A 13478-nucleotide genomic window follows, 5' to 3' on the forward strand; every position below is an offset into this window, starting at 1 on the left:
TCCAGTAGCCAGTTGCAGAGGGAGGTACTGAGGCCCAGCTCGTTGAGTTTGCAGATGAGTCGCTGCGGCACAATGGTGTTGAAGGCAGAGCTGAAGTCCACAAACAGCAACCTCACATGAGTCCTTTCTCTCCAGGTGGGTGAGGGCCGAGTGGAGGGCAGAGCAGATGGCATCCTCAGAGGACCGCTTGGCACAGTACGCAAACTGGAAAGGGTCAATGGTGGGGGGGAGAACGGATTTGATGTGCTCCATGACAAGCCGCTCAAAGCACTTCATGATGATGGGCGTCAGTGCCACGGGCCGGTAGTCATTGAAGCAGGACGGTGCAGGTTTCTTCGGCACAGGAACGATGGTGGCAGCCTTGAAACACGAGGGGACGATGGCCTGCTGCAGGGAAACATTAAAGATGTCCGTGAAGACACCCGACAGCTCCCCAGCGCAGTCCTTCAGCGCTCGACCCGGGATGTTGTCAGGGCCCGCCGCCTTACGGGTGTCAATAGCGGCAAGCGCCCCCCTCACACCGTCGGCAGAGAGGCACAGGGGCTGCTCGTGTGGGGAGGGAGTGGTCTTCAGTGGTGTTCTGGGTGTCGAAGCGAGCAAAGAAGCGGTTTAGATCGTTCAGCAGATGGACGTCGCCCTCACAGCTCCTTGGCGCGGGCTTGTAGTCCGTGATGGTCTGAATCCCCTGCCAAAGGCTACGTGCGTCCTTGCTGTCCTTGAAGTGGGTGGAGACCTTGCACGAGAACGCCTTCTTCGCTTCTTTGATGCCTCAGGACAGGTTGGCCCTCGCTGTCCTCAAGCCAGCCTCATCCCCCGCTCTGAAAGCCTTGTCCCTGGCCCTCAGCAGTCTGAGGACAGCCCCTGTCAGCCACAGCTTCCAGTTCGCGCGAGCGACGACGGATTTTGAGCAAGTCACATCATCGATGTACTTTGTGATGTAAGAGGAGAATGATGTTTACTTGAAGAAACAGCATTTGTGGTCAGAACTTGAACCAGCACCCGAAAATATGAGCCTGATACGTTCTGTCGCGATTAAACAGCTGCAAATATAAATAATATAAATAACCCTTATTAACATTTTTCCAACTAATTTTTGTTCACACTGAAAAATGTATTGAACAGTAAAGGATGTTTTACTGCTAGGATGCTTTCTTTGCTCGACAGACACAAAACTGCACCTACTTTCCAGTTGGTGTATGACAACAATAAATAGCACTATCACTTTTGAAGAAAAAGGTAACCAAAATCTTAAAATGTTGGGGTCAACAATCATGAACTTACCTCTGACACATTTGCTTTGAACATTTACCTAAACATATTTTCTAATCTAGGTCACTTTTCCTTAGTCAGATCGTTGAAGTTGGAGCCTATCCCAGTAGATTTTGAGTAGAGTACACTCTGGTGCAGTCACCAGCCAATGAGGGCACAAATTGACACGTTGCATTCACACCTAGTGAACGCAACATGCCCACAGTGGGGGCTTTCAACTGAGATTCAAATCCAGGACCTCTTGATTGTATGAGACCGGACTGCTCATTTATTTTTTATTTGGGTAATAAAATAAAATCCCAGAAATACGAACACAAATAAATGGAAGAATTTTACCATTGAATTCTCCTCCCAAACTATTAATAAGATTCTTAACTACACTCTTGGATTTTTTTAATGCAATTTACACTATAAAAACAAGAGTTTATTTTTTAAAATCATCATTAAAAATTTATTAGAGCGCTTAGTCAAAAAGACCAAATCCCATGTCGTCATCAGATTCTTCAGACTCTTCCTTCTTCTCTTCCTTCTTCTCTTCCTTAGCTAGAAATCCCCCAAAGAAACAGGTATGTATTAATGAATTTCAAATGAATAAGTTACAATACTAACAATTTAAATAATTAAATTATGGTGTGATTATGCGGGCCACCCAAAAATAACTTGGTGAACTAATCAGATAGCAAACATGCCAAGCAGAAGCTCTGCGTGCCAAGAGCCAAGTACGGTGGAAATCTTTGATGTTCACCTGCGGCAGGGGCAGCGGCTCCTCCTGAACTAGCAGCCGCAGAGGTGGCGACTGCTACAGCACCGCCCGCTGGCATGCTGGCAAGTTTGCCCATACCTGAGGAGACAATACATGAATTGCATCATCTGTTAAGACTGAGGAAGTAGATAAATTTAGCAGAGGGCGGTGTGGTAAGCATCATGAAACGGTCCAGGCAAAAAAATAGCACAGTAGATTCAATATTTGCTTGTCCTTTGCTGTGTCAATTCTATAAGCATTTAAAGGCTTTGCAGAGATCAAAACTATTTATTTTTAAATAATTGATGTTGGTTTTACTTTTTTGCAGCTTTTCACTTACCAGCAGCAATCACATCATCCACTTTCTTGCCTTTGAGCTCAGAGAGGACCTGTCCAAAGAGAACGACATTTGTGTGATGCACTCGTGCAAAAAACAAAAGTAACGTCTATATTAAGCAGGTGAGGTTAAACACCACAACAGGTACCTTTTCCAAACGGGTGTCGTCAGCCTCAATGCCGACACTTTCCAGGATCTTCTTGATGTGACTAGCATCTGGGTTATCGTTCCCACCAAGGGCGGATAACAGGTAGGCAGCGACGTAACGCATTCTGTATCAAGTTATAAACATTAGAGTCACTATGACATGCATGTAAGTACTCTTATTTTAGGTTATAAACACAGGAACGAGCTTTAAAATCGTTATTGGCTGTCAAGCTGTTTCCAGAGTTTAAAAGTTAATAGCTATCCAATCATCTAATCTCCACAAAGCAGCACAGCCTCAGAAAAAACATTTGACTACATCAAATACCTACATGATTATTTTCAACAGGTATAACAGGGAGCAGTTAACGAAATTAATCACTCTAGTAACGAACTATACTAATTATTTACTGGCGATGCATATTTCTAGCAGCTAGCGACCATGTGGCGGTTCTCTTCGGTACGGTTCACTAACAAGTTTTAAACCTTCATTTCATCGAAACACCTTCAAATCACCCAGGCGTTTGGTAATAGTATAATTACTCGGTCACGTGGTTCATTTGATCACTTTAAGTAGTAATAAAACGCTTTTAAAATGCCACTCACTTCAGCAAAAAAGGCGAACGCGTGTTCACTGTGAGGGTGGCAAAACGGAAAGGAAGTTACGTCACACAACCAACACGGACGCGCACTCACTTCTTCTTCGTTTTGTGTTTGGCCGCAGGTCAAGCGCCACCTACTGCACTTTCCAAGGATGTATACAGAACTGGTGATTAAATCGTTTGAGGAAAAAAAGTCAGAATCCTGTCACGCCCCCTTATGTTCTTCACTGGCCCTTCCGTAATGGAGACACTAAGAAAATTTAGAATACAATTTTGAACTTCTAATTTAAAAGATTCACTGTCACTAGAAACAAAACAGTTCAGCGCACCGACATTGTGTTGGAAACTGAGAACAAAACTCAAGATTAAATCTGTCATATTTATTTAACTTTCACTTCTATTGCTACAATTAAAACTATATACTTTACATTGCACATAAACACAACATAGTAAATAAGAAAAAGAAAGAGCACAAACATACCACAATCTACAGGTAAACAACTTTAACAAGCACAACTAAAATACTTCAAAACATTATCAAAAGCTTCACATATGCTGCAAGTATGCTCTTGGAATTAGAGAGCGCACAAAGACCAGTTGAGATCTGAAAAGGGAGCATTGACGTAGGCCATTTTGTCTGCAGAGTACTAACATCCAATTTGCTGCCCAAATACAGCCCTGCTACACACACACGCAGCACAGACAGGCTCACATTGCCCCTAATTTGTTTTTTAGCAAAACACTTACAAAAATTGAAAAATATCAAAAGAAAGCTATTATAAAAAATACTCTATTCACCATCCCAACAGGAAGATTGCGTAAAATGGCTAAAGTTGAGTTGATTCACAATATTTTGCAATGACGTCAAATGACAGTGACATTCAGTGTGTTGAAATACGTGTGCAGAAAATTTAACATGCTGCTGTGGAATAAAACCATACAAGCTAAACTATTATAGTATTTAACCAACTAAAATATGTACATGGAATGGTGTGCCAGGGGGGAGAGAAAAAAAAAAAAAAAAATCAATGGTAGCGGTGAAGCCCCTGAAATTCTCAAAAAGTTTTTTTTTTAACTCCAATATAATCAATAAGTGTCATTGTGCAAGTTGAATTAATGCTTCATATTCAATTTTGCACCGCCTTGGACACATTCTAGATTGACATTCTACATTAAAACAAACAGTTTTGCAGCAATTGAGGACAACAATCCCCCATTTTAAAAAGAAAAGAAACTTTGCATAGATCCACTTGTACATTTCAATTTTGTGTCTTTTGAGTCAGACTTCCGTACATTTTTTTTTTTATATACCAGTTTTCCAAATAAACGTTATTTGCACTACATGTGGGAAAGAAGTAACATCATTCATCTTCTTACAATCATTTTCCTTCACCTGAAAAACAAGGCAGTGCTTTGAGATAATTAGCTCGTGTTTGGTATTTCACTAGTAAATAAGAAAACAACTGTTGCCTGAAAGGGTGCTGCACTAAGTCATTGTGGTAGCACTGAGACTTCTTTTTGAACACAATCAATAGTTACCAACATTATAGGTCACCAAAAAAAAAAAAATTAGCTGAGAATGATATAAAACTACAGATGTTGCATTCGTACACATGATAGTGTATTACAGACATGGTTTATTCATTGCATGGCTAAAATGCTAAAGATCAATATCAAGTTATGGTATGGCGTGTAACAAAATAAGTGTCAGTAAATATCCTAGTATTCTACAGATGTTGCAGTGGTTGGATACAGTGTGTCATCACAAGCATATTTGTTGTGTGGTCGAAGCCATTTTGCATTCGTTTGAAAATAGGAACCATAAGCCCAGATGAATAAGGATACATTTTCATCCTCACTTTTGATGACTGTTGTAGCATGGCACACCAAACGTCAAGACACATAATCAATGCCGTAAAACCATGTCTTAGTCTTTACTTGTAAATATCTGCTTCCGACTATAATGAACAATCAGTGAAAAAAAGAGGGAAAACACACACGTAGTGATCTCCTGCTCACTTGATGAGTTGCCAACTTTCCTTGTTGAAGGAGTTTTGTAGTAGCATTGAAATTGCCTGTTCCAAAGGTAATGCACAAGTTGTGAGTGAGCTATGCTAAGCTGAAGTAAAAGTTTCCAAAATGGGCATGTTGGTCTGATCCACATCCAATTATGAGGCCTTTAAGCATTTCCAGCGATTTACACCGCTAGCAGCTCTCATACTGGAAACCTAAGCAGGTAGGAGCAAAAGGTTTCTGAAAAGTTATTTAGGACCAAGTCAGACATTTTGAATGGATGAGGGTCTATCCATGCCGGTTTCCTATTATGTGACCTTTGTAATGCAAAATATAAGCCTGAACCTATTGCCCTGGTTACGGAGATGGCTGACGAGCGGCAATGTGTGCTGATGTCTTGGCTGTGTTGTCCAGGACAGTAACTGTGAGTAAATGCTGCTGAAAAGGGCAGAAACTAAGTACAACATATATACTTTGCTGTGCATCGACTAAAACTATGTGTGTGTGTAGGTTTGAATGTTTTGGATTTGGAATATATGAAAAAGACCAGAACAGATGGCCTGAAGGCTGGAGGAGGAGAGCCGTAAGAACTGGCGTCGACATGAAACAATTCTACTGGGGATAGTTGGTTTGCTGCCGACGCTTCGCCGACCTCATTTTCTCAAAACGTGACTCCATCTCTTCAAGGACTTTGGGGGTGTACCTCACTACCAGCTTCACTGTGCCCTGAGCTGCTTTAAGTAGTTCCACTGCTTTCTCGTGGTGCTCACCTTCCACGCTCTAGAAAAAACAAACCATAAAACTGTTAGGATTTTGGCAGAGAGAAAGTTTTTTTTTTTTTTTTTTTAAATCAACAAGCATTTGAGCCTCAGTCAAGGTCTTCTCACGTTTGCACAGGAGATTCAAAAATGAGTTTCTGTAGAACAACATTCACCAGCTATCCTTGTGGTTGGCCATCAGAAATTTATAGGAAAAGCCAAATGGTGGCAAGTACAAAAAAGTAAAACCATGCACACTCTGAAATGGAATATTTAGAGGCGTAACACACATCACCATTATGGATTTTCAAGGTGTTCAAAGCCGTATTGAAGCCCTGAACAACAAAATAAAGAGCATTGAGAGGTGTGGTTTATAAATGCCTTGATTTTGCAAAGTCAATAATGCTGTCGTGATTCGCTTGCTTTGGGAGCATGGATTCAGTCCCCATTCACTTGAGAGTGTAATATAAATAGTGATGGGAAAATGAAGGTTTGAAATTTGCTTTATGAACCAGTTGTATTTTTTTTACTCCTCCAGATAGCACTGTTGCTTTAAATAAGGCATTCGAGAATTTGCAAGTCATTGTACTTTCAGCAAGTGCCAAGTGATGAGTGAGGAGTCAAAAAATACAACAACTGGTTCATGAAGCAATTTTGGAGGTTCATTTTTCCCCATCACTGAATACAAACAATAAATGTCTGTTTGTGTCTATACATGTCCTGTTATTTACCGGCAAAACCAAAGTCGTATCGCTGCATGGACCAAAGACATGGGGCCAATATTAAAATGACAGTGAAAAGCAATGGAAAATGCAAAGTAGGCTGAATTGCCGTCTCTTTAGTGGCATCTTTTTATGTGTGCAGAGAAAAAAATAAGCTAAAAAGGGGATTTCTGTTCAACAGACGAGGCAGCCTTTTAGGAAATCAGAATAAGATGTGCGAGTCAAATTTGAGACCATAATCAGAGTCCAACTGCTAAAAAGTAATATTCCAACAAATGTGACAAGATAATTGACTTTTTGACAGTAAAGGAAGCAGACTTACCACCCCGTTGACAGAAAGAAGCTGATCACCTCTCTTCAGTCCACCGTGTCGGTCGGCGATGCCTCCTGGGATGATGCGGGAGATGTAAATTGGAGAGTTCTGCTCCTTTCCGCCCATTATGTTGAACCCCAGGCCTTCTTCTGTTTTGGGAAGTTCCACCACACGCGGATGTGAGTGTCCCTCACTTGCTGCAAAAGCTGCCACGGTTGCCTGTACATTTAGAGTTTCTGTGTTAAGACTTGAAATATATACCGTAATTTCCGGACTATAAGTCGCGGTTTTTTTCATAGTTTGGGTGGGTGGGGCAACTTATATATACTCAGGAGCGACTTATGTTTTTTTTCACAAATTTTTACTTGATCATTAAGACATCACTTACTTACAAGTATAGTTGACCACTTCCCATGTTATTTTTAGTATAGTTGATCACTTCACATGCTTTTATATCTTTATCTTGAACATATTCAAAACATAAAAAATAGAGAAAACATCAAATAAAGCAATTAACACTTTAAAGCACCATATCCAAGTCCACTGTCTGCTGTATGTACACTTGCTCCATTTTTGCTCCTCTTATATTTATTATTATTATTTATTATTATTTGTTTATTTATCATTTATTCAACACTCTTATTTATTCATTGTTTGTGCCTTCTTGTTTTTTTTTTGTGTTGCTTGTATGCATATGTGTACTATCTCACCGAGGGATAGTGGGAACGTAATTTCAATCTCTTTGTGTGTCTTAGTATATGAAAAAAAATCGACGATAAAGCAGACTTTGACTGATAAAACAACCAAATAAACAAAACAAAAAACTACATCTGAAAAAAATTATATTTTCAGACGAAACTGGATGAGGGCGCTCTAAATTTCACCGTTGGCCGTGACTCATCAACTGGGTGGGCTTAAGAAAAATGGCACCAAAAAGAAACCCATATTTTGCAGGTTACAAACTTCAAGTTGTAAAATATGCAGCTGAAAAGTTTGGAGAACCGTGATGTACCAATGGATTACTATTTCAAGTGACGTCAGTGGCAGAGCGCGGCGCGGCGGTTGTTTACATAAAGGACAAACGTACCCACGTAAGGACTACCGGCATCATTAGCGGTGACACGGAGGACAAAGAGTTTGAAGGAATTAAGGATTTGGAGTGACATAGAAGGTTTGAAAAACTAATATGGCTTTTACGCATGCCCGGTCCTACTCTACTGAGTCGGGGGCCGGCGCTCGGCCGAGTGGCTGTCCGCGAACGGTGCGTGGAGCTCGGACATGGCCATTACGCACGCCCGGTCCTATGCCATGCAGCTCTCGTGTCTGGAAGTCCACGCCGCCACACGCTTAGAAGTTTGTTTTGTTTAATAAAGAGCCGTTTACCAAACCCACGTCTATCCTTGTACTTTGTTAACGCTACAATATAGTTATATAGTTACTAGATCTGTGGAATAAAGACGAGGCTGACGTCAGGGCGCACGTGCGGCGATGTTGACAAAGGACGAGGAATTTGATCGATGGATTTAATGGATTTAAAGTGCACGGATGGTTTGATAATATTATTGGCTTATATAATAGTTATTTGAAATATAGTTTATCCATCGTTATATGAGCCTGTGGAATATTTTGAAGTGCAAGCGCCCTCAGCCGCGCGCACCCATTGTTGACAAAGAACGATCGATGGATTTAATGAATTGGAGTGACACCGATGGCTTTATAAACATGTTATTCATGTAATAGTTGTCTTTAATCACTCAATATGTTACGTCAGGCCCGTTCTCAGCTCTTTGTTTGTGTTTGTCACGTTAGCATACCTATCGTTTAGCCTGTTGTTGCTATCGTTTAGCCTGTTGTTGCTTGTTCATGACTGTTTTTGGTGTGGGATTTAGTCGAATAAATTGCCCCCAAAATGCGACTTATACTCCAGAGCGACTTATATGTTTTTTTTCACTTTTTGGGGCATTTTATGGCTGGTGCGATTTATACTCCGGAGCGACTTATAGTCTGGAAAATACGGTACACCCCCCCCCCCCCCCCCCCTCACACACACACATACACACACACACACATAAAATATAATATAGGGACTGTATAATTGTACCTTTGCCGTAGCATTTGCTCTGACTTCAGGACTGCTGTTGATGTCCACTGTCTCATATACATGCTCATAAACCTGGAGGAACAAATTAGCCAAAGATCAAAACTTGCAGTTTCAACTACAAATAATGCAACCTCCCATGAAAAATGGTACAAGTGGGTGTTCAAACCAAAGGAAAAATATGCCACAAATTTAAAACCAAACTTCCAATCATGATACCTGATGTCACCTAAGACAAATCCTGTGAAAGGCACCTTCAAGTAGGGATTTTACTTGAATGACCATTTACAATCTACAAACTTAAAACTAGTGATGGGGAAACAAAGCAGCTTCAGATTTGCTTCATGAACCAGTTCTATTTTTTATTTTTTTTACTCCTCCTGATGGCACTGTTGATATAAATAAAGGCGTTTATAAAATAGCAAGTCAATGTGCTTTCAGCCCAATGTTGTACAGTAAGTGCCATCTTAAGGAGTAAAAAAAAAAATACAAGTGGTTCATGAAGCAAATTAAAAGCTTCGTTTTCCTATCACTACTTAAAATTGTTTGTATAATTGATAAAGTTTTAATTATTGGCAATAGTTGGAGCCTGGAAAAAAATTACTTGAGATGGGAAGATTTCTTCGCTAAAATTACTTACTTCTCTGACAGCATTGCAGAATTCACTCTGTAAGACCCTTTGTAGGGCTTGCAGCTTCTGAGGAGGAACCTCCCCTGTCCTCTGAAGCTTGTCAAGCAGTTCAATGGCACGGTTAATATCTGCCAACAAAGCACATGTAACACAACCAAAACAATTGCTCACATGAAGTCCTTAAACATTTCGAGAAACCTAGTGAAATCTCAGAATACTGAAGTGCATTCACTTGGGGGGGGGAAAGAAGAGAGAGAAACCAATAAATTAAAAAACAACAACAATTAATTTTACTTCTGTATTCATTTTTGGTTTTCAGATGTTATATTTCCTCGGTTCTTTTATCTTTAATGCTCGCTATGCTTATAGTAGTTACCAGGAGGCTGCATTCTCAGTTTAACTATTTAATGTACGGCCGAAAGATCAAGACACGTCCATGGAGCCTTTTCAGCGAGATTGCGGAAGGCCTAACCCCCACCTCCAGGATTCCTATTCATACTCTTGGCCACCCACCTACAAGGGGGCGGCTCTGCCTACCCTGTGTAATAATGTGTGACCTTGCAGTCTTCACTGAAATTAACTAATACGTGCAAAGACTGTCATAGAGAAGGGAAGGCCAGTGAAAGCAAAAGAAGGGTCATAGCAAGATAGAGGCATACCCTAAAATACCTAGCTAATCACGTGTGCCAAAGAGGATTATTCTAACACAGATTAATTTGATTTTTTTCCCCTGATAATTTTGGTTTTCTGTTAATCATAACTCCCACTACTTTCACAAGTGATTTGTTTCCTATTTTCAAAATAATTTTAATTTTGGGAAGAATAAGAAAATAGAAAAACAGAAAAATACTCAGAGCAACTTAAAAAATACTTTAGGGGGAAAAAAGGCTCTCCAATCTCAAGATTTTCTGAGACAAAAACTATTTCCTGAAACAGAAACAATTACTTTGATAAACAGGAACAATATGAAAAATTAAGAAAACACAAATTTCTTGAAAAGTTACCCACTCCCCCTCAACACAGACAGACAGACAGACAGACAGACAGACAGACAGACAGACAGACAGACAGACAGACAGACAGACTTCAAGAAATCACATACATTTATAATCATATGGCAAAACTGAATGAACTGACTCAGAAAGGCTATCTTTACAATGATAACGTGTGAAAGTTTTTACGATTGCACTACAGGAGAAACAGCTAGCAGCGGCTAACGTCGGCTTTTCATGGCTCGCAGGGCACAAGTGCTGGTCTTTAGCCCGTGTCGGAATCCATCCTGAACATTCTTTTTCTTTTAGTTTATTACCACTGAAGTATACAGAAATTAAAAATCATGTCATTAAAAATAAACGTTGCCGACAGTTCCCTGACGTTAGCTAATTAGCTACGATAAGATACAAGCACTGGTAATTTTTGCATGACGTCCAGCAGAACGTCTTCTCGGCTTCGAAATCTGATACAAATGAATTGCTGCTAGCAAACGACCACTACGAAGTACATAAACTATCATGGTACCATAATTGCTACCGATGCTTGCTTTTAGCAATAGCATGTGTTCTTTGCTAACGGTAGTTTTATGTCAAATGTGTCCATCGACACAAACATTTCAAAGCGACACTAGCTAGCCAATTAACTGTACCTCTCTCCAAACGTACAGGCTCCCCTAGCGACGCCATTTTCCTACTGGGATGCTGTTTGATGTCACGCAGATATTACGTTGAATAGCAGCAATGGGACACTAAAATTGATAATCCAGGCTGACACTACGGGCTCTCAACAGAGACGATAAACCAGATTAGCTAAATTAGCAGGCCAGGCTAGCGGCCAGTGTCATGGTGCGTTCAGGTAACGCTGGAAAACAGACTCGCCACGAAATTTAATTTGAATTTACGTTTCAAAAAGAATACAGTTGGTTAAGTGACAGCAACTGTGATTGTTTTTGCAGTATATTTGGATTAATCGGTGAACGGGTTTAATACCATTCTCCTGAATTACCTAATTACCTCTTCAACCTAAAAAATAAAAATCAAAGTCAAGTCAAAGTCTGCTTCATTGTCAATTTCTTCACATGCCAAGACACACAAAGAGATCGAAATTATAAATAAAACAATATGTAGTACTCCCTGATTATGATCATTCGAATCTGGAGTTTGAGACCCCTGGCAAGTGAAATCCTTAATTTTATTCCTAAAAATGATATGTAAACCACTGTAACATGCAGAGTGTAAACATCAACACTGTGTTCAAATTCTTTAAATGAACTAACTTAAATAATTTGATCAAAATTGTCTGCAAATAAAAGAAACAAATGTACCTACAATGCCACTGGATACTGCTCAATTTTTGCATGGCGTTACGTATTGCCTCTGATTGATCAAAGTCAGATAAAATCATAAAATTACCTCTTCAACCTAAAAAATAAAAATCAAAGTCAAGTCAAAGTCTGCTTCATTGTCAATTTCTTCACATGCCAAGACACACAAAGAGATCGAAATTATAAATAAAACAATATGTAGTACTCCCTGATTAAGATCATTCGAATCTGGAGTTTGAGACCCCTGGCAAGTGAAATCCTTAATTTTATTCCTAAAAATGATATGTAAACCACTGTAACATGCAGAGTGTAAACATCAACACTGTGTTCAAATTCTTTAAATGAACTAACTTAAATAATTTGATCAAAATTGTCTGCAAATAAAAGAAACAAATGTACCTACAATGCCACTGGATACTGCTCAATTTTTGCATGGCGTTACGTATTGCCTCTGATTGATCAAAGTCAGATAAAATCATAAAATTCCATACGTAAATTAGATAGAAAATCTTACCAGTTTACTTACAATTCTCTTGTCTGGTTAGCAGTATTAAAGTTAGCAAGTAGCAACCAATGTTCGCAAACCTACCTGCATGTAAATTGTAGAAGTCCAATGAAAAAGTAAATCTTCAACCCCTTTTCAGCAGACAGAGCCAACCGCACTTTTAATGTGTTTGTATAGGTGAATATTTTCGCACCCCATACCTGAAATACGAAATGGACAAAAGTTGTTTTCATAATTCTGATAATCATATTTTTCTTACTTCCCGTAGTATATTGATGTACTTTATTTCAAGATATTTCTTCCATTTAATTTTATTTTTCTTACGTGTTCTTTCTGAGTGCTGGGGCGACTCCTTAGTGCCCTCTATTGGCCAGCCGCAACTATAATGCCATGGATTGATCTGTTATGGCAGTTTGATTGATTGAATTAGTTAGTTGGTTAGCTAGTCTTTTAGATGGGGAAAACCCCCCTACAAGTTACCTAGGGATTTTGTTGTTTTAAACATTGAGCAGAAATGCCTGTTATAAGATGGCTTTAGCTGACAAATTTGTACTGTCCCTCAGGAATGTGTACCATTAAAGCTTTGCATTGTGTAGTGATCACATTAGCTTAAGCATACATATAATTATATCTTGCCATGATTCACTTCCATTAGCTACAAAACTGCTGCAATATAATTTCAGCATTTCCTTACTATGACTGTACCTGTTGTTGGACACTCATATAGAGTGATGATGATCACACCTTTTGAGCAGCTGTATGAATCCTTCCTTACATTTCGTGTATCAAAGGTAAGCACAGTAAATTCTCACCATATTTCATGGGCTGGAAAGAGAAGCGAGGATCAGTTCTCTGGTCCTGGACATTTTCGTCAGCAGCTTCCCAAATTTCAAAGGGCAAGTTCCAATCCTCTTTCAGGGCTTCTTCTTATCCTCAAATAGGTGGTGGTGAAGGAAATTTAGGTGAAAGTTGCATACATTAGAACAAAAGTTACGCAATTTATATAATTGGGTTGTTTTTGTTTGTT

General features: G+C 39.6%; 2 protein-coding genes across 2 annotated transcripts; both read right to left on the reverse strand.

The window, feature by feature from the left end:
- Positions 1–1645: 1645 nt before the first annotated feature.
- On the reverse strand, positions 1646–3246 carry LOC148400263 (large ribosomal subunit protein P2-like). Its single transcript, XM_088371253.1, has 5 exons — positions 3099–3246; positions 2497–2620; positions 2352–2400; positions 2015–2110; positions 1646–1812 (listed from the first exon to the last, which is right to left on the reverse strand). The coding sequence occupies exons 2-5, from the start codon at positions 2617–2619 to the stop codon at positions 1733–1735; spliced, it is 348 nt and encodes a 115-aa protein (XP_088227379.1). The 5' UTR covers position 2620; positions 3099–3246; the 3' UTR covers positions 1646–1732.
- Positions 3247–3459: 213 nt separating this feature from the next.
- Positions 3460–11574, reverse strand: lin7c (lin-7 homolog C (C. elegans)). The gene is made up of 5 exons (XM_088371252.1): positions 11272–11574; positions 9639–9757; positions 9002–9073; positions 6910–7119; positions 3460–5887 (listed from the first exon to the last, which is right to left on the reverse strand). The coding sequence occupies exons 1-5, from the start codon at positions 11306–11308 to the stop codon at positions 5720–5722; spliced, it is 606 nt and encodes a 201-aa protein (XP_088227378.1). The 5' UTR covers positions 11309–11574; the 3' UTR covers positions 3460–5719.
- Positions 11575–13478: the final 1904 nt, after the last annotated feature.

This window comes from Syngnathus floridae, chromosome 3, assembly GCF_059516105.1.
Source record: "Syngnathus floridae isolate MCC-2025c chromosome 3, RoL_Sflo_1.0, whole genome shotgun sequence".
Classification (NCBI taxonomy): Eukaryota; Metazoa; Chordata; class Actinopteri; order Syngnathiformes; family Syngnathidae; genus Syngnathus; species Syngnathus floridae.